The sequence below is a fragment of the Schizophyllum commune genome (assembly GCF_000143185.2).
Source record: "Schizophyllum commune H4-8 unplaced genomic scaffold SCHCOscaffold_6, whole genome shotgun sequence".
NCBI classification, from domain to species: domain Eukaryota; kingdom Fungi; phylum Basidiomycota; class Agaricomycetes; order Agaricales; family Schizophyllaceae; genus Schizophyllum; species Schizophyllum commune.
In genome coordinates, this window is record NW_026089543.1 from 42,341 (window position 1) to 61,984 (window position 19,644).

Sequence of the window (19,644 nt, forward strand, 5' to 3'; positions counted from 1 at the left end):
GCATGTAGACCAAGTAGACCCCAACACCAATGCTCAGAGGTCACTGCTGGCGAATGCATTATGGGTATCCATTGTATCTAAGAACTAGAGCCATGAACGGTCGAAAGCAGAAGTGGTGATGTGCATTTTGCAACTGAAATCACAGCGCCACAAAATGCTATACCGAGAACACCACATTTCCCACGCCACATCATCTTGACCCCAGCGATCATCCGAATCGACATCGCGCAAGCTATTGCGCGCTCACAACGCCTCGCCGGAGAGCTATCCCGACTCCTGTCACCTACAACAAGTCAAAAGCCTGAACTCACCCTCGGCGTGTCATGTTATCCTGGGCAAACGATATCGTCACTCTCCGCTACGCCTTCGGGAGAGTTGAGCGAATCGACGCTGCGACTCACTCCCCGACTGAGAAGGAGGAGAACATGCAGCAGTACCTCAAAGTCATCAAACGAGTACTTAGAAAGCGCCCTCTGCACATCCTCCTTCGTGCACCTCACGACATACAACTCGAGACGAAGGCCTCGCCGTCAGCTTCGGCCTCGGCTAGCATAATCATCGAAGCGATCATCGTCCTCAAGTCCCTGCATAAGGTTGAAATAGATAGCCTTAGCTCCCTCTGGACATTCGACGACAGCGTATGGACACACGCTGTCCGCTGGATTCACTATCTCTTCCCTATCCGCGACTTCTCCGACTATCTTCCCTGGGCGGACTCGACATCGGAGTCCGCGACGCATGCAATCTTCGGCGTCCTCGATAGCATTACAAGGCTCCCCGAATTGACAGCGCTAGACGTGCTCACCGCTAACGACGGACACGTCCTCAACCTGCTCTTCGCGCTCTGGATCCGCTGGCCGAGTCGCTTTCCCAACAACTCCTGCACGCACATGAACTGCCATAACGCGTTCTACAGCGTCTGGCGGTGCTTTGCGCCTTTCCTCGACGAAGACGTGATCCTGGCGCCGATCCGGCGCATGACAGGCGCGCGACCGAAACGCCTATCTCGCCTCTGCGGCGCGCACCTGAACATGATCGCAGCAATGAGTGACACGGGTCGCGAGTTCATTCCAGAACAGCTCGAGCTCATGGCTGCGCTCACGCGCGGGGGGCGATCCGCGCTCTCCAGGTCGTTCATGGCAGCCCTCGTCAAGGCCCTCAACGCCAACGCTCCGCATTCTCATAACGCGTGGGGAACCTCCCTGCACGTCCTGCACCATCTCTGCTCCCGCTCGGACCATGATTTGCTCTCCGCGACGAAGCGTGGTCTCCTCCCGCTGCTCTTACACGCGCGGCGCGTTTGTGACGAATGCTCGAGGCGACGGCCCGATTCCTATGGTCATTGTCAGGATATTGACGTCACAGGCCTGCTATTGATGCTCATTGGCGATAGCCTGTCTGTCCGTCGGGCCGTGCAGGGCTTGCACGAAGCGCGGAGGCTATATGCTACGCGCATGCCGGACATGCCTCTACGCGAGGACGAACAAGCGCTCCTCACGTTATGCGAGCAGCGCTACTCTCTGCTCCAGCTCGCGGATCGGGAGTGGCCGCAGATCGCTGTCTGCAGCAACCCGGAGGTGCGTCCCGCGCTTGTTGTACTCGAAGGAATGACAACGCTGCCCAGTGCTCAACTGTCCGAGGAGCCCCTATGCGCTCTTGCCCTTGCGGAGAGGTCCTCTTCTGCTCGAAGCAGTGCCAGCGGACTCACTGGGACAACGGCGAGCACCGCGCTGCATGTGCCAGTAAACTCTTTCCCTCCGACGGTAGCCCATCGTATCTTCTCAACTACTATCTCCCATTCTAATCCCATGTTCCAGCGAGCACCACGACTCCCCTGCGTGCCAAGGACGCACACTACCTCGCTGTCATCGCGCGCGCCTACATCGAGGGGCACTACATGGACATCATCAAGCGGTTCGGCATCACCACCAATGCATACTACTATCTGCGCGTCGACATAAGCCTGCTCCGCATGCGCGAAAACCTCCTCAGCGTCTCCCCTGGACCTGACGCGCCGGCTGGCTCGGATCCTTGCCGGTCTCCGACGATGGCCGTGCATATACTGCACATGCGAGGGAACGTTATGGAAACTCGTGTAGCTTGGCTCACTCCGCGTACTGCGGCGCGGCGCGTTCCGAAGGAGGTCTTCCCGCGAGTTATGGATATATCCTATGGTGAGTCGGTCTATCCATCCCTTTGAAACTTATGTGATGTCGTATCTTTTAGATCCTCCTCCTGCGCTCTGCGGCTGAATTGTTGAGGTCTGCCTCGCACACTGTTTCAAGGCTGTTGTACCACTCGCGCGGGGCGAGGCGTTCGCTTATTGTCGCAATTTTCTCATCATCCTCTTTTCGCTGGTCTATACCAAATCTGCATCGAGCAGATCATTTCCCATTTACAAGCCTTCCGTCCTCGAGCTTTTCAAGCTCAGTTTGATACTCGCGCCCGCGCCACGCCCGCCACGTGCGTTGTTCGGCTTGACGATTCTTCTCAGCTCGCGCGCGTGGCGTAGGTCCCCCTCTACTCTTGCCCCCATCGTGATCTCTTGCACTGATCCCCAATGGCGACACTTTCTGGTGACATCCAGACGTACCTCCCTCTCTTTACATATCCACGACAAGAGGATATCGTCAGTCTATGCCAAGCCCTCGAAGTCATACAGAAACGCATCTGGGCAGACCCAGGAGTTACTAGAGACGATGAAATCCGCAATCTGAGGATCTCCGGCCAGCTTCTCAGCAGTCGCCCGCTACATATCCTCTACGAGCCTCCTCCGCCAGTTGCTTGCGAGGTCTTTGCGCCGTCACCCGAGGGCAGAACCATCATTACCGCCCTGTATACATTCAAGACCCTGCACTTCATCACAACCCGAAAGCACGGGGCTCTCTGGCCCTTCAACGACTCTATCTGGCCGACCGTTCTTCGCTGGATCGACTTCTTCCTCCCCACGTTCGACTCCCACGCGCCCGACGTCGTGCTGCAGATAGAGGATCGCGAAACCGCATCCCTCCTTGTCTCCGTCGTCTTAGGTATCCTCGGCTGCGTGTCTGGACTGCCGAAGTCCAAGGCGCGGGCACTCCTTCTCCAGGACGACGGCAGCCCGCTGCGCACGCTTGCCGCCCTCTGGGCGTACTGGCCCAAGTTCGTCGAACGCGTCGGCCTCGGCGCGTCGTATGTCGCCAAGTGCTCGTCCGTCTTCTCGATCATCTGGCACATCTTCGACCGCGACGTCGCCGAGGACGCCATCGGCGCCCAAGTTCTGCGCATGGCAGGTGGCAGCCCGAAGCAGGTCTTCCGCATCAGCGCCGCGCATATCCGCTTAACGTCCGCGATGCGCGCCGCCGGGAACATCGCGAATGACATGGGTCGACAGGTCGAGATCGTGACGCTTCTCATGCAGAAGTTCGAGCTAAGCGCACAGACGATCCCAGGGTCATTTGTCGCGACGGTGGCGGACGCTCTCAACACTCTCCTCATCTCGGAGCCAGATGCGCGCGACGTCTGGCACTTATATTTGATGCTTCTTTACGAACTGTGCCGTCGAACGGACCACGGTTCGAAGCTAGCACTCAAGCACGGCGTCTTCCCTATCCTCGTCCGTATCCGCCTGATTTGCTCCCATTGCTCTTCCGGCGCGCCACCCTATGGTACCGAGGCAGATTCGGTATACGGCACGACTGGAGCTATCCTACTGCTCATGGGCGACGTCCTCTACTTCCGACGTGCCGTCATAGGATTCAGCAAGTCCTGCGAGACTTTCAAGAGTCGCATGCCGCCTTTATCTCTCAGGGTAGATGAGAAGCGCTTCCTTGCCATCGCTAAGCGCCGCTTCGGTCTACTGGAGCGTGCTGTGAAGGAATGGCCTATTGTCGCCGTGTGCTGCAACCCTCAGGTGCGTCGCGCGCACCAGACTCGTGCGCTTTCCGCCTTACGCTCTTGCTCTGACAGTGCGCTACTGCGAAAGGGGCGCCCGTTCGATCGTGCCCGTGCGGCGACGTGCTTTACTGCTCGAAGAGTTGCCAGCGCGTACACTGGGATAGCGGGCTACACCGACAACAGTGCGAGAAGTACCTGATCCCTGCTCCCGGTACGCAAACATCGCTTCTCTGGCTTCACGTTCCTGACCAAAATCATATTCTACAGATGGTGGGCTCGGTACTATGCACGCGAAGGACGTTCACTTCCTAGTGATCATCGTGCGCGCCTATGTCGAGGAGAACTACGCCACGATCATAGCCGGCGTCTCGGGAAACCTGGCATCGTACGAGTATATCATGGTCACCCTGACCCTCTACAAAAATCGGGAAGAGTGCGCTGGTATAGAGGTAGGACCCGCTGGTCCGCCGGGCGATGCTTGCCGATACCCAAACATCATCGTGCAGGCGCAGTACTATCAGGGCGACGCCATACGCACGCGGACCGTTGCGCTGGTCCCTACGAGTGCTTTGGGGCGCTATAAGCGCTCAGACTTCAAGCAGCTCACGCACACGTTCTATGGTACGAGCGCGCAATCACTTCCTCAATGTCATCGCTCATCGATACCCTAGATCCACCGTCTGTTTGAAGTGGGATGTGATGCTCATCTCTAAGTAACCTGGCACAAGGGATAAACCTACGAAGCTTTGTGATGTACTCTGTGCTTCAAAACGGTGGTGAATGGATAGGTTCGCTTGCTCGCTGAGACGGGCACCGACGACAGAGCCTTTGGCGCCACATAACACGATGTTTAGAAAGGCACTTCTCACGCCACACGCCCTCGGCCCCTCTGCCGATTTTTCTGTTCTTTGTCACCAACGCTCTTTGCTCACCGTCTGTGTGCTTGCGTGGTTGCTGAACATCTCATAGTCGAGCCATTCAAATCTAGGCGACTATCCTACTACATATTCCATGGATCCACCTCAAACGCCGCCGACGGACATGATGACACGTCGATCATCGTGGCTTCTTCCGAGCCGGCTCTGGCCCAGCTTCACTCAAGCTTCACTGACGCGGCCGGAGTCAGACCATCTCTTGTTGCTCACCATCATCCTCGCTTCGCCGTTCGGCCTCGACCATGGCAACGATACCGGATTTCCCCCTTCTCCACTCTTCAGTATCCTTACAGCAAGAGAACGACATACAGACTCTTCACGATGCCCTGTCTGTCATAGAAGGCCAGACCGTCGACGAATTCGCAGAGCCGACCCCCGAGAACTCTTCACGTATCAAGACCGTCATGCGACTTCTAAAGTCGCAGACCCTCCACGTCGTGCTGATCTCTCCGCCCGACATTCCTTTCGAATATTACTGCAAGACGACATCTGGAGGTGCGGTCCTCATGGCGCTTATGGCAGTCAAGCTTCCTCGCCGGCGACAACGACGCGCTGCACACACTCGTCATTCTGTGGGTGCATTGGCCCGAAATCGTCTCGTCGCAGCAGATGGAGATCGGAGCGATGTTGTGGTGCCCTGGCATCTTCCGCGCGGTGTGGAGCATCTTCGACAACCAGGTCGCGGAGGACGTCATGGGCACGCAGGTCTTGCGCGCGTCAGGCGGAAGCGCGAAGGGCGTGTTCCGCACTTGCGCCGCGATGCTGCGCGCACTATCGTCGACGGGATCTATCGCCCGCGAGGGCAACGAGCTCGGCCAGCAAGCGACGTTCGTCTTGAGTCTGATCTGTCACTACAACTTCACCCCGCAGACGATTCCCAGTTCCTTCATCTCCTCTGCGACCACGATACTCTCCGACAGCCTTATTGCCGCGCCCGACAATCACGACGTCTGGTGCCTCCTCTTCCTGCTGCTGTTCCAAGTCTGCTCTCGCTCCGACCATGCGACGATGCTCGGCATCAAATACGGAATGTACCCCATCCTTATCCGCATACGCGAACTCTGCTCGCATTGCTCCTCTGGACCGCCTCCACCGCCCACCGACCAGGCGTATACGGGCGGTATGACCGGCACGCTGATGTCGTTCATCCGTGGCTCATTCTGGTCACGGCGAGCTGTTGCGGACTTTCGCGAGGCTAGCGACAAGTACGCGGCGCGCATGCCCGGCATCCCTTTACGAGAAGACGAGGAGCTGGTCCGCGCTACCGCCAGGGACCGCTATACCCTGCTCCTCCAGGCCGAGGAACAATGGCCGAGCATCGCGAAGTGCTGCAACTACAAGGTCAGTCAAGGTCACCGCTCGTCTTTGATGGGACTGAGTATCAAACAGCAGTGTCTCAGCTCCGAAGCCGCCTCTCTACGCGCTTGCCCGTGCGGCGAGAACCTCTATTGCTCGAAGGGATGCCAGCGCGCGCATTGGAAGAGTAAGGTGCACCGCTATGACTGCGAGAAACATTTCGAGGGCTTACGCGGTACGTCTCCCATCTTGCGGCTGACCACTCGCTTGACAACCGCTCCAGAAAGCACCGCGCGCGTCGTGAAGGCAAAGGACATCTATTTCCTGGTCGTAATCGCGCGCGCCTATGTCGAAGAAAACTATCGCCGGATCCTCGCCGGGTTGAACCGCAGCTGCTCAAGTCATATCTCATCCGTCTTCATCGACCTTCCCTTGTTCTGCGACCCCGTGAACCCTGAAGACTTCAAGGTCACCAGATATGAGAACTCGTGCCAACCCGACCTCTGCCCGTACCCCACCATCGTCGCCCAGGTTCTATACGAACAGACAGACGGCATGCACACGTGCATGGTGTGTCTCGTACCTAGAGGTGCTCCCTGGCGCTACTGGAACGATGAGTTCATGCCGATTACATACACTTTTTACGGTGAGCTCCAGATCGCCTCCTCGAGGTACGCATACTAACCTTCAAGCCACGCTATCCAGACCCGCCGGCCGACTGGACCGACCTCGACTGATGCTGTGGATCGAAAGGGTATCGGATGTTCGCATTCAGCCGGTGTAACTGGCGCGAGTCGATGGTCGCAGCGCTCGCTATGATCTTGAAGGAGGAAGGGAAGAGATACTGACATTGTTGCACTGTATGTCGAGTGTCCTTCGTGGGAATATTGTAGCTCCGAGTCTGACAGAGACTCTCTGGCATAGTACGTGCCCGCCGGATCGTACAGCAAAAAGACTCGCTATGGAGATTGGAAGTATTCACCGCGAGCGATGGCGATGCGCCACACCAACGCCACATAATCGTATCGGGGAGTTCGATTCTCGGAAGAGGCGTGTTCAGAACCATCATCCAGAGTTGCACTGTCCTCCGGTGCTCAACACCACAAAGCTCAATGCTCAACGTCCCGGAGCTCAGACTCTCCGTATTCCGCTACTTTTGGACGTCCGAATTGTACTCCCTGAGGCTAGTATGTAGGTCATGGTATCCGGAGGCAGATCAGGCGCTGTGGGAATCGATAGAGAGGCTCCCAACGGTCCTACGTTTTCTTCCGGAGGATGCGTGGGAGCAGGACTATGTGAGATATATGACTACTATGATCGATGGCGCTGACTCCATGCAGGATATCTCCACCTTTGGATCGGGGGACAAGTTGACGATCCACAAGTCCCCAACAACTTTGGTGAGCATGCGTTCTACATGCGCCGTGTGATACCGTCTCACTAAGAATACAGAGGATATTACGGCCGCTTACGACAGAAGACTGGCTCCCCGTTGTCGGTCGCGCTCGCTGCCTGAAGAATTTCCGACTGACACGTTTCTTGAATGAGTGCACGAACGAGACCCTCGAGGCTGTCATCGCGTGTCCTCCGCCACGCGTCCCTCTCTTCCCAGGCGCACGCACCGCGCAGCTCCATCGCCCATACCACGCCGGTCAAGAAACATTTGTCTACCACCGACTCCTCCCCATCCTCCTCCCCTCGCGCGGCATATCCAAGCTGAACTGCGCCGTCTACGAGAAAGATGTCCCTGACGCGCACGCCTTCCTCTCGCACTTCGCGTCCCTCGAATCCCTGGACATGGTCCTGTGCTCGGGCGAGTACGCGTACCGACACTCGCGTGTCATCAATACCTGGCCGTACTTCGTTTACGATCCCTCACACGACCCGGCCAAGCGCTACGATATCCGGTTCATCGCGGCACTCAGGATATGCCCCATTCTCCGCGAAATCCACATCAGCTTTGACCCGCGGATTACCGCGCACATTTTGGAGGCGCTCGCGCAGCTCCCCGCGCTCCAATCGCTGCGGCTGCACTTTGGAAACCACCCGAACCCGTCTGAGAGCGTAGAAAGTAGCCTTGACAGCCCGTCGTACTCGTTCCCGGCCTTCCCCGCGCTGCGCTCTCTTACCGTCGACGGGCTGCCTCCGACGGCCGTGGCACAGCTGCTGTCGACGAGCACGCCTACGCCGCTGCATGATGTCCGCATCGATTGTCCCTACGGGCATGGCTACCTGGATCCATCGCACATGACGAAGGCTCAGCTGACTGCCCTGATTGAGCTCGTAACCTCCCAGCTGGTCCCCTATAGCTCCCTGCGCACGCTACACATCGTCGGGCACGGGTATGAGAGGTACACCCTCACTCTGGAAGACCTTCTCCCGCTGTCTGGATTCCCAGAGTTGCGCGATCTCAGTATAGGCATCAACTCAACCAACTTCAGCCTGGAGGACAGGGATTGCGAGCGCATGGCGGGCTGGTGGCCGCATATCAAAACACTCCTGTTAGGTCCTGAAATCTGCGGTGCCGAAGAAGTGGAGAAGGTCTCTCTCCAGGCCCTTCTTCATATGGCAGCCCAATGCCCTGATCTGACTCACCTTCGGCTTCCTCTCGACGCCAACGTTGTGCCGGAGCTCGAGCCCGCGCCCGGTCCGTATCCTAAGCTCTTCATGCTCCATGGCGGCGACGCGCCGATTGACGACGCTGTGTGCGTCGGGGGATTCCTCAAGGCGACATTCCCGGCGCTGCGAGACCTGTGGTACGACGCTTTTCAGTACGACGAAGAAGCCGACAGGAGGGAGGCGGCGTGGGACGTCGTTTACGAGATGCTGACGGGGAAGAAGAGGGATTATGGGCCGGATTTCTCGCAAATATACGAGAAGAAGCTTGCCACTTCCACTGCTTCGAAGCAAGACGGGGATGCGCCGGAAAGGTGGTAGGGTAGTATGACTCTATTCAATTGCTGTACACTAAATACTCAGTTCACGTGTGCATGTTCCATTGCCTCCATGGCGCGGCGCCGTTGTACTTAACTTAGAAGTTCGACTTTCGGCCCGGCCGGCCGCGATTGCGGTCACGGGATCTGACGCGTCCATTGTCAATGTCATGGCGCCTATTGTTCTTGCCTCCCGCGTCCATGAGATCCTCTCCGACAGCCATTCAAGCTCCTCAATCAATTTCAGGAAATTGAGTAAGTTCAGCGAGATTTAGGCGTTCGTGAGGCCCATCAGAGTCCGGCACCAAGTTCATGTCGTCACAGCGCATACATGCACCTCGACTATTCACGGAAGCAGTTTGATGCGCGTGCAGCTCATACGCTCATCAAATGAATCTTGGCATCCATACCTGGGAATGGTAAGTGTCGATCCCTGCATATCTGTCTATTGACTCTCACATTTTCCCTCCATCTTCCCTGTCTCAGTACCATCGCTAGTCAGTCAGAAAATCGCACTCACCCTTGATTCTGTACACCTCCGCGATACTCTGATTAATATTCCTCACCTCCCTCGACAGCACAGACGCGATAGCTGAGTCCGACGCTGCACTCTGTGAATACTTGTAGTCCCTTTTTCCTGTGTTTAGCGACTCATCTTCGGGATCTAATTGGTATGACAGATCCATTTTGTGCGTCCGGACCCCGCTGACCATTTCCCCTTCGAATGAATGAAAAATATGCATATCCTCGGCTCCAGTGCAAATTTCTGGCCGCCTTAGACGCACCGGTACTGCCCGTAAGGACAACGTCACGTGATCAGACTCGTTTTATGGTCGCCTCGCGCTGACTCTCTTGTCCTTCCTTTCAGACTCGGAAACCTGAGGTGACTAGTCTCAGATCTCGCTCGTGCGTAACCATCCGAGGGTTGAGAGTCTCGGACGACAACGTTTGCTTCCGCGAACATCCGCTTCTCGATTTTGTCTCGGAGGTTGGCGCTCTCCCCCTACTTTGTTACTTCCATCTTCGATAACAACAGGCTTTCATTCTCATTCATATGGCAAGCCTCGTCGCCCGACAGACAATTCGCTTTTCATTGTTCAACCTGTGGGCGCCGGCGTGGCAAATTCGGCGCTCGGCCTCGTGGAATTTTGATGAATCCGAATTGAAATACGCTGCGGGGACAATGGACCGCACCGTGTTCTCCTCCTTCCCCCACCCGACGCCAGCCAGCCAGCCAGCCAGCCAGCTACCCCCTCCACTCCTTTGACCTTTCGCCATGGCCCTCGCCTTGCCCGGGCTCAAAATCCGCTTTGGCGCCGACGGCGACGAGCAAAAGTCCCGCGCCGACCTCGAAAAGGGAGGCGCTGCCCCGTCCTTCGTGGAGCACCATGTCGCGCGCACACGCCGCTTCGTCTCCCAGAACCTCGCCTACATCATCATCGTCTCCGCCGTCGTCGTCTTCGTGCGGATATACACCACGCGCACGCTCATCACGCTCTCGAATGTCCCCGAGGCCGCGATCGTCGAGGTCGACCCGCACCCCATCCCGCGCCTGATCGCGGAGGCGGAGGAGCGCTTCGCACGCAAGGTCGCGCGCCAGAGCAAGACGCTGCCCGACGCCGCGGCCGAGTACCGCCGCCGCTACGGGCGCAACCCGCCCAAGGGCTTCGACAAGTGGTGGGCGTTCGCGCAGGAGAACGAGTTCGTGATGGTGGACGAGTTCGACGGGCTGATCGACGACCTCGCGCCGTTTTGGGAGATTTCGGGCGAGGAGCTGTCGCGGCGGGCGCTGCAGGTGCGTGTCTGGTGCGAATCCCACGACCTCAACTAACCACTCCCAGGCCATCGAGCTCCCCTCCATCGACCTTGTGTCCATCCGCGACGGCAAGTGGGCCAACATCCGCAAGCAGGGCTTCGAGGACACCGAAGAAGGTGCTCGCGCCCACGGCTTCCGTGTCATGTTGGAGAAGTTCGCCCATGAGGTGCGTCGCCGGCTCAATCCCCCTCACGCAAGCTAACCTATTCCCCCAGCTGCCTGATCTCGTGTTTCCTATCAATGCAAAGGCGGAGGGGCGCATCATCATCCCCTGGGAGCATCGAGAGTACCCTAACATGACCACGTACGACTACTCAGGTGCGTATCCGATCATCGCTTCATTACATTCTCTAACGATAAGACAGCTGGCATCGAATCTGTTCTCGGAGGTCCCTTCATTCCGAGTTGGACAGGTGACGGCAGCGTCTGGAACTCCTGGCGGAGAACATGCAAACCAACAGACCCCGCACGTCAGATCTATTCCGGCACGCGCAACATATTCTCGCCACCCCCTGTCGATTATCTCAATACCTCCAAGTCTGCAAGCGAGCTCGGGCTGTCCTTTGAGAAGGAGACGCCTTCGAAGATCGACTACTGCCAGCAGCCGGAGGAGCACTACAATCAGGGTCACTTCTTCTCTGATTGGCGCGTCATCCCCATGCTCTACCCCATCTTCTCCCCCGCGAACACCCCCGGCTTCTACGACATCAAGATCCCCAGCCACTACTACTACGGCGGTACGCCCGAGTATACGTACGCGTGGGACCAAGCGCACCTCGAGCAGAAGCCCGTCGACGACATGGAGAAGCCGTGGGACGAGAAGAGCGACAAGGTGTTCTGGCGCGGCGCGACGACCGGCGGCGGTGGAAACCCCCCGGGCTTCTCCGCGCAGTATCAGCGCCACCGCTTCGTGCGAATGGCCTCCGATAGCTCAGACATGCCCAAGCCCGTCACGTTCGCGCACCCCGCCGACTCGGTGAACTACACGACGGTGCCCGTGCCCGTGAGCGCGCTCAACGAGGAGATCATGGACGTCGCGTTCACGAAGGCGACGAACCCCGCTGAGTACCCGGGCGGCCTCGAGGCCCTGCAGGCCGCGCACCGCTTCGCCGACCCTGTCCCATTGGGCGCGCATTGGTCGTACAAATACCTCGTCGACCTCGACGGCATGAGCTACTCGGGCCGCTTCATGGCGTTCCTCGCGAGCGACTCCGTGCCCGTGAAGGCGACGCTCTACCGCGAGTTCTTCTCGGACTGGATCGAGCCGTGGGTGCACTTCATCCCGATGTCGCTCAACTACTCCGAGATCTACAACATCCACTCGTACTTCTCGGGCGGGCCGAAGGTCGCGCTTGATCTTTTGGAAGCGTCCGAGGGCACCAACGCTACGGGTCCGAATGCGGATGACGCGGAGACTGCGCTGTCGGTGATGCAGGCGCGCGAGCGGCGACCAAGTGGCGACGAGCGGCTGCACAAGATCGCGCAGGAGGGCAAGAAGTGGAAGAACTCGATCGGCCGGAAGGTCGACATGGAGGGTAAGTCATCTTCTGTATCTGCTAAAGCATTGCGTTGACCTCCTCGCTTAGTATACGTCTACCGCCTCTGCCTGGAGTATGCTCGGCTATCCGCCAGCGACCGCAGCTCCATGGATTACCTTGACTGATATATCGAACTAGACTGGGGGCTGGCCCCGCGCTACTGATAGGTCGTGATGCTCCGGCTTCGGGTGCTTTGACTCGCTAGGCTTTCTAATCACCGCTTACCACTATGTGTGACCTCGCGTTTATGCGTCGAGCTCGAACACTTTATTGCTCTTACTTACCCCGTCATCATTTTGCTGGTAGCTTAGCGAGGCACGTATCCTAAAGGCGCTTGTAGACTAGTATTTATACATGGATCTATCCGACTAATGGCATCTCATACCTTCTACTGTTCCTCGTGTGAGACCGGGCCAGCGCGCAGGTATGTTTTCTTCTCAGTGAAGAGCTGGTGTTTCCAGATTGCTATTTTGCAAGTTGAACATGAACATCACGTGGATGCCGCGTGTACCTCAGCGGAGCTCGAAAATTGAACTTCAAGTTCAAATTGAGCCACTGTTCGTCAGTTCGTCCGCCATCGTCTGCCCAGGTGGAACCCTCTCTTGCTGGATGTAAGTTTACCCGCTGGCTCGATAGAAATGGTGCTGACTTGCCGAAGCATGGACTCGGATACGTCCCTCGTCGACTTGCCGTCCCCACTTGCCAAGCTGACGCACGTCCTCATGGACATGCGAGAGACATTGGACCGCGATAAGACAGCCAAGTCTCTCAACAAGAAGACGCATCCGCTGACGAAGAAAGCCCTCACCCTTCTTCGGACGAATCCGCTCAAACAACTCTTCGAACATCCGCCCTCGAACGAGCCGTACACCATTTTCCTGTTGAGAGAACGCGCTGGAGATGTTGTCTCAGCACTGTACCCGTTCGGCATTCTTGCTGAACTCGTCAACAGAGGCGTCTCCACTATCTGGGTACTGGGCGAGCCCGAGGTCGTTTGGGCGGGCGTCTTCCGCTGGGCTGAGTACCTGCTCATCGATGCAGTGGACTTGCCAGTCGAGTTAACGACCTTCGACATGCGCTACACCCTCAACAACGCCATAGATGCAGTGCACGCGGCGCTTGTTCAACTTCCGAGCTTACCGCTCGAGCAGGCGCGAGCTATTTTGCTGTCCAGCGAATACGACGCTGTCCGACTTATCGTGGTGATTTGGCTAGAATGGCCAAGGTTCCTCCCCAAAATCACAGTGAAGGACCACAAACCATCGATAATCCCATGCATCTCTCTTCTTCATGCCCTCTGGCCGGTCATAGGAAAGGACAACGACACGCGCTCGGTGCTCCTAGCGCAGCTGCTCGGCGCGCGCAGAGGCAGTTCACGACGTCTGTTTCGCACCATCGCGACACACCTAGAGGCGTTTGCGAACTGTGAAGAGTATCGCCTCCACCTCGAGTTCATCCCTTTCATTCGGCTTGCGTCTGAGCTGGCCAGGATCCCCGAACTGCGCCAAGAAGGCTTCCCCTCCAAACTGGTATCCGTCGCAGTATCTACTGTGATGTTCTCCCTTGACAAGTACCCGTCTGCGGCAACCACTGTTTGCTGGTTACTGTCCTGCCTATGTTACTGCGACGATCGCGCGATCGCCGTCGCGATCAAGCACGGCTCATTCCCCTTGCTCGTCCAGACCCGGAACCGATATCCACAGTTGGATTCCTCGAAGGACTATGCGCTCATGCGACATGCGCTAGCCCGTCCATCCGTGGTCAAGCATTTCCACGACAGTCTGGAGACCCTCGACGACGGCTTGCAGCTTAGTCTAGACGAGGAAAGGACCGTAAAGCTCGCTCGTCATCGGTACGAGCTTTGGGAGGAAGCTGAGGTCGAATGGGACGAAGACGCTGTCTGTGGAAATGACTCGGTAAGCGAGCTCGTACTTGTCGTCCACGATGACCCCTGATTTCAATCGCGACGCAGTGCGAGGCCGGCGAGGACGCACCTCTTCGCGCATGTGCGTGCGGAGAGGTCCTCTACTGCTCCGTCGCCTGTCAGAAAGCAAATTGGAAGCAAAGACATCACACTAGCTGCGCGTTCATCTCAAGGATCGGCGAGCCATTCGGTGAGTTCTAACATCCACATCTGCTTTAAATATCTCGCTGAAGCCGCCATGGCAAGTCTGCCCCCACGAGAGGTCCACTTTCTCGCCATCATCGGACGTGACTGGCTGGAGAATAACTACGCACGGCTCGCGCAGGAACACGGAGAATCCCTGGACTTGAAGCTGGACGTATCGGAGGGAGAGCTATGTCGGCTTGCCGAGCCTTTGTCGCCACAACCTGGGATGGGCATTCATCTCGTCATGATGGACGTTGCATACTTCAGGAGACGGGCCCTTATATATCGCTCGTTCATGTTCCTTCCGGCCCCTAGGCGGGAGTGCAGCCCGTTCAAAACCTTAACCCAGGTGGTCTTTAGCACGGACCCGGATGGGGAAGACGATGAAGACGAGGAGGGGGACGGCGAGGACGGTGACAACGACGCGAGCGACGAGGATGACGAGAACATTCCAAGGATGGGGACGACGAAGACGAAGCGAACGGTGTAGTTGAGCAATCCTGTAGGCAGTCCCCTGCAAGCGCCGAGATATACTATCCGCTTTGTCGTGTACGCGAGGGTTAACGTTCGGGCAGTCGACAGCACAGACCATCATACGATGTACCAGATCCCGAAGATGAGTCGCAGGACTCGGAGAAGGGGACTACAAGTAGTCACTGACCGCTACTTCCAGCTCCGCTGTCGCTTCTGAGTGGTCGAGGAGGTGAGGTGAGGTCCAGGGTTGATCATCCGCGGCATATTTCGCTCGTTTATGTTCCTCCCCGGTAATCAATAGCGTGGACCAAGATCGGGAGGACGACGAGGACACTGATAACGACACGATCGGCGAAGAAGGCCGTGAGGGCGGCAGGTAAGACGATGCGAGTAGGAGGTACCAACCGACGAATGCGAAGTCGAGTGAGCGGGTCGGCACTCAGGTATGTAGGCTAGCGAGCATATCAATATGAATGCAATGGCGACTGCGTACACATGTTACTGCCAAACTGCTAGCTGCCGCCTTCTTCCTGGGTTAACACGGCGGGAATACATCCGGTTCCCATAATATCGTCCGCGTCGGCGCTAATCTGTTCGGTACCTGCGGGTGTGATTCCGTGCACGCACGACCCTTTCTGGCCTCTCTTCCGATAGCAAGACTCAACTAGAAGCACAAATCCTCCTGGCTCCGGCAGATCGACCCATTGCAAGTCGATGCGTTCGACACCGAACGCAATGTCCAGGGTCAAAAGCGGTACTTGGCCCGTGCTCCTGGCGCCGACTTCCGCTTCGAGCCGCGTCCAGTTCTCCCGTAGGTAGTCCTTCACAACATGCGCCATGAAATGCGCGTCGCGGGCGCGTAGGGCACCTTTGGGATGTCAAAACCGGGGTCGCGATTTTTAGGGAACGCCGCGCACTGACCTATCTCTGGATCCGACCCTTCGTTGAGCAGACGACAACTCTGCTTATGCACCTCCCGGTCGGCGCGTTGGCAGGTAGACGAGCAATAGACCGCCTTCCCACAAGGACAGCCGCGCAGCCGGGCATCTGGTGCACACGAGCACTAAATGTATATTAGGGCAGGCCTGGATAGCAAAGCGGTAGAGGGCCTACGTTCGGATTGCAGCACCTAACATTGGCCTCCCAATCTTGGGAAGCGACTTTTAACAAGGCTTGCCGTCTCTCAGCGAGTTCGCGGAGCTCCTTCTCCTCCGGAAGGACCCAGGACTGCCGAACCAGGTCGGACATGGCAACATGCGCAGAGAAGAGCTCGACAGACTTAGGAAAGGACAGTGCGCCGCTGATGAGCTCGCGAAGCTTCGTAAGACTGTCCTCATGGCACAAACGTGCGGCATGGAGCTGAGCCAGTAAAGAGAAAATGCCGCAATTGAGGGCCGTCGAGAGGGCGCGAGAGTCATTAGAGCAGAGGATGTTGAGCAGCCTGAGGCAGATTTCGGAGAGGTGAGGGCGCTTGGCGGCCGCAAGCCGCGTGAAGATGGTCATAGAGAGGACCATGCCGCCAGGGACCAGACGCATACTCAGGTCGCGATACAGCAGCAGGAGTGTGGATATGATGACGAAGGACGTGGCATCGGCCCAAGCGGTGTCATCGTCGCGTGCCAGTCGCAAGTTGGCATCGTGCAGTTGGCGCGCGATGAAGTTGAAGAGTCTCGTTGGCTTGTGGGAGACAGCGCGGAGAAAGAACGTGGCGATCAGCGCGTTGTCGTCATCAGTCTGGCCAAGAGCCTTCCATAGCGACTGTGGCAGCTGTATGCAGCGGGATCTGCGCTCCTCGTCCTTCTTCGACTTCGTTTCTGCGAGGAGCTCGGGCCAGTGCAGCCAAATAGTCACTATGTCGCTTATGGCGTCATGACCTTCGGAGAGCAAGACGGATCGCGCGCGGTCCGGCGGCAGGGAGAGGACGTGCTGGAAGATGCCGATGCTGCCGTCAAGCAATTCGAGCATGATGTCGTGCTTGGAGGAGCGGTGTTCCATTGAGAAACCTCTTTTGAGCGGCAGAAGATACGCAATCCATCGGAAGACGCGCGGGTACAGGTCCGTCGGGTCAGGTAGCACCCACAGGGCTGGATGACCGCGTCCAACGATATCGGCGAGCATAGCAAGGGTGTAGAGTTGGGTACAGACTTCATTGCAGCCCAATGTTCCCAGAAATTCAGCGAGAGGCTTGTTTGGAGGAGCGTCGAGCAGCCTCTGAAGGCCGCCGGCCTTGATCAGGCGTATAGCCTCCTTGATGGAGGCTCGAAACTCCTTCGAGGCTCTTTTTGCGCCTGGAGTTCCCATAAGATCTGCAATCACCAATGCGAGCGCGATTGAGGGCGAGTTTCGCGTTAGGCGAGGGTTTGTTCGATGCTGTAAAGGCGATTTAGCACGCACGCGAGGAAGCATCTGCAAAATAGACTCGCCATCATGGGAAGTGGCGAGACAATACAGCAGTCAAGCGTATGAGGTGTATCTTTTCTGTATCGTAGAGGGATATATGGCGCTGGACAATGTGACTCTCGGCCAGGGCTGAGCGTTGCGGAAGAGATGCGACCGTGAGAATATTTCGAATCTTTGTCCCTGTTTGCGCAGACGCCCCTTTCCTAAAGGAGAGACCAACCTCCATCGCTCCGGTTCGGAACGCAATAGATGCATTGAGTAGAATATGCTCATTGCATTGCTCTTCGCATATAGTCCGTCAAGGCACGACGATACACGTGTATGTAAGCGAAGGGCGATCACAAGTGCAGCCTTCACGCGGTGGAACCAAGTGAATATCCTTTCGCCTAAGCTCGCAATCAGATGACAGATCCCCAACTCTAGGGATGGTGAAGAGGCGACGTAGCCACCACACACATAGACGAGGCTAAATGTTCTTCTGGCAGCATCCTCATCCGCGCTTACAGCCTGGTCGCGTGCGATATCTGACTACGCGACAAAAGCCAGGGAGACTCGCCGAAGGGGGCCCCGAAGGCTCAAATAGAGTGGTGCGATCTCGATGCTTGAGTGGTGCAGCCGCGGGCGGACGAGGCGAGGGTTAATAGACCAGGCAGCTGGAGGGAAAACACGACAGCATAGTAGGTAAACACGTCATGAGGTACGAAGAGATGGAAGCGCGCCAACGTCGACCGCATGCGCCTTCGACAGCTCGACCCGCAAGGAACGCGGAGAACAAATCCCGAGGCCGCTCATGAAGGCGACTTCGCGCGCGCGCTCGGGGAAATGGCCTGGGCGTCGCCGGAGCCAGTGTTGATGCTAGGGCGCGCTTCGTAATGAGGTCCGCATGCTGGCTGATGCAGAGATTACGGCGATGGAGGCGGGTGGTGGACGCGCGTCGAGGGTTGAGGCTCAACGCTCGGGGGATACGGTGTTCGCCACCCGCTAAGCCGGAGATGTATGAGCCACCACACGTTCGAGAAAGAATGGAAAGCGCACCGCCCTCTGACCCGTCCTTTTCCTGCAAGATCAAGCGCATAACTCTGGGGCTTGAGCGCGACATTTGGGACTTCCGAGACATCTTCCCTGTGAACGTCTGCAATGCGCGCCAGCCGACGCAGGACCAGCTCAGGCGCACGTCGTCCCGCAGGTCACCATGGTGGGCGCGACAGCCCTCATCGCAAAGCGACCGCAATGAGGGACGGACATCGTCTTGGGTTTTCCCCTCAGCGCGCTGCGAGATTGAACGCCACGAGGTGCTCGTCGCGAACGTGGTCGGGTTACGATGCATGTCTTGAGCGGGTCAGCAGAGAGGTCGCGAGGATGACCTTAGTATGTACCAGCCAGATCTCGCACTCGCAGGTCGCCCCTGCCCTCTAGTCCACGGATCGCACCTCAGCGCACGCGGGAGAGCACGAAGCGGCTATTGCTAAGCTTCGGTCGCGGTCAGTACGGTATTCGGCAGTATGAGAGGAGTACGCACCTGGTACTCATCCGAGTGATACACGTCCCTAAGCTCACTCCCCGTCGCGAGAGCCGGGAGAGTCGACTATGTGCGGAAACTTCTGACAACTCCTGAATTAGTGTTGACGCCGTTGAAGAGTCGGGGGCTTGTTCATTAGCCAGGTTGGAGCATTTCGAGCTACTACCGGGGATTGCAGAGGAGGGGGTTTTAGGATGGACGACCAGAGAGACGAGACCATGACGGTCGAGATCAAGAACGGTGATCTGCGCAGCCCTTTTCGGGAAGCTTGAACGCCTGCTCCTTGTCCTCGACCATCATCACCATGGCCAAACCTGCTGGCTGCCATGCTTCCTGGCAACAATGTGCGCTCAATATCCCTGCGGGACCGTCCTCTCATGCTTGTGAGAGTCCTGTACCGCCGTTGTTACGTCTGAGAGTAATAGTATCAGTACTTCCCCTTCTTCGTGCGACTAACATGCTGTCTCCGCCCATAAAGGGAAGGACGAACATAAATCGCCGGTGAGAAGCAGCTCTTCCTTCACCTGATCTTCTCTGCTCTGCGTGGTTTCTCAAGCATGTCAACCTCTCTTCATCCGGCCCTCGACGACAGCGCCTCGAACGCCACAAGCATCCGAAGCGATGGATCGGCTGCTCCGCTGCTGGGAAGCAACGCACCTAAGGCGTCAGGTTTGTCTGGCGAGGTCGAGAATCAAGCTCCATCACCTCCATCTTTACCATCCCCAGCGGCCTCTTCACCTCCGGCTC

At 57.4% G+C, this 19,644-nt stretch overlaps 7 protein-coding genes across 7 annotated transcripts; 5 read left to right on the forward strand and 2 right to left on the reverse strand.

Moving 5' to 3' along the window:
- Positions 1-323: 323 nt before the first annotated feature.
- Positions 324-2,252, forward strand: SCHCODRAFT_02502136 (uncharacterized protein; the record flags this gene model as incomplete). The annotated part of the gene is made up of 3 exons (XM_003032384.2): positions 324-1,773; positions 1,818-2,174; positions 2,227-2,252. The coding sequence occupies 3 exons, from the start codon at positions 324-326 to the stop codon at positions 2,250-2,252; spliced, it is 1,833 nt and encodes a 610-aa protein (XP_003032430.1).
- Positions 2,253-2,560: 308 nt separating this feature from the next.
- Positions 2,561-6,844, forward strand: SCHCODRAFT_02502157 (uncharacterized protein; the record flags this gene model as incomplete). Its single annotated transcript, XM_003032383.2, has 9 exons — positions 2,561-3,892; positions 3,949-4,087; positions 4,144-4,497; positions 5,003-5,092; positions 5,151-5,383; positions 5,421-6,152; positions 6,204-6,342; positions 6,391-6,753; positions 6,813-6,844. 9 exons carry the CDS (start codon positions 2,561-2,563, stop codon positions 6,842-6,844), a joined length of 3,414 nt encoding a protein of 1,137 aa, XP_003032429.1.
- A 317-nt stretch (positions 6,845-7,161) lies between these two features.
- SCHCODRAFT_02577594 (uncharacterized protein) lies at positions 7,162-9,234 on the forward strand. Its single transcript, XM_050343887.1, has 3 exons — positions 7,162-7,402; positions 7,448-7,507; positions 7,560-9,234. The coding sequence occupies exons 1-3, from the start codon at positions 7,220-7,222 to the stop codon at positions 9,042-9,044; spliced, it is 1,728 nt and encodes a 575-aa protein (XP_050199852.1). The 5' UTR covers positions 7,162-7,219; the 3' UTR covers positions 9,045-9,234.
- Positions 9,235-10,242: 1,008 nt separating this feature from the next.
- SCHCODRAFT_02624760 (glycosyltransferase family 90 protein) lies at positions 10,243-12,785 on the forward strand. Its single transcript, XM_003032381.2, has 5 exons — positions 10,243-10,835; positions 10,882-11,022; positions 11,072-11,174; positions 11,222-12,391; positions 12,443-12,785. Exons 1-5 carry the CDS (start codon positions 10,317-10,319, stop codon positions 12,517-12,519), a joined length of 2,010 nt encoding a protein of 669 aa, XP_003032427.1. The 5' UTR covers positions 10,243-10,316; the 3' UTR covers positions 12,520-12,785.
- Positions 12,786-13,053: 268 nt separating this feature from the next.
- SCHCODRAFT_02731907 (uncharacterized protein) lies at positions 13,054-15,295 on the forward strand (the record flags this gene model as incomplete). The annotated part of the gene is made up of 3 exons (XM_050347132.1): positions 13,054-14,310; positions 14,367-14,512; positions 14,565-15,295. 3 exons carry the CDS (start codon positions 13,054-13,056, stop codon positions 14,992-14,994), a joined length of 1,833 nt encoding a protein of 610 aa, XP_050199853.1. The 3' UTR covers positions 14,995-15,295.
- Positions 15,254-17,298, reverse strand: SCHCODRAFT_02577602 (uncharacterized protein; the record flags this gene model as incomplete). The annotated part of the gene is made up of 5 exons (XM_003031938.3): positions 16,092-17,298; positions 15,900-16,041; positions 15,606-15,846; positions 15,472-15,508; positions 15,254-15,430 (listed from the first exon to the last, which is right to left on the reverse strand). The coding sequence occupies exons 1-5, from the start codon at positions 17,277-17,279 to the stop codon at positions 15,254-15,256; spliced, it is 1,785 nt and encodes a 594-aa protein (XP_003031984.1). The 5' UTR covers positions 17,280-17,298.
- A 621-nt stretch (positions 17,299-17,919) lies between these two features.
- SCHCODRAFT_02277606 (uncharacterized protein) lies at positions 17,920-18,850 on the reverse strand. The gene has a single exon (XM_050342255.1). It carries the CDS (start codon positions 18,703-18,705, stop codon positions 18,016-18,018), a length of 690 nt encoding a protein of 229 aa, XP_050199854.1. The 5' UTR covers positions 18,706-18,850; the 3' UTR covers positions 17,920-18,015.
- Between the last annotated feature and the right edge of the window lie 794 nt (positions 18,851-19,644).

Coding starts and splice junctions, on each gene's coding strand:
- SCHCODRAFT_02577594 (XM_050343887.1), top strand. CDS start 7,220: ATGCTCAACGTCCCGGAGCTCAGACTCTCCGTATTCCGCTACTTTTGG. Junction 7,403..7,447: donor ATGCGTGGGAGCAGGACTAT/GTGAGATATATG, acceptor GACTCCATGCAG/GATATCTCCACCTTTGGATC. Junction 7,508..7,559: donor ACAAGTCCCCAACAACTTTG/GTGAGCATGCGT, acceptor CTAAGAATACAG/AGGATATTACGGCCGCTTAC.
- SCHCODRAFT_02624760 (XM_003032381.2), top strand. CDS start 10,317: ATGGCCCTCGCCTTGCCCGGGCTCAAAATCCGCTTTGGCGCCGACGGC. Junction 10,836..10,881: donor TGTCGCGGCGGGCGCTGCAG/GTGCGTGTCTGG, acceptor AACCACTCCCAG/GCCATCGAGCTCCCCTCCAT. Junction 12,392..12,442: donor CCGGAAGGTCGACATGGAGG/GTAAGTCATCTT, acceptor CTCCTCGCTTAG/TATACGTCTACCGCCTCTGC.
- SCHCODRAFT_02277606 (XM_050342255.1), bottom strand. CDS start 18,705: ATGCATCGTAACCCGACCACGTTCGCGACGAGCACCTCGTGGCGTTCA.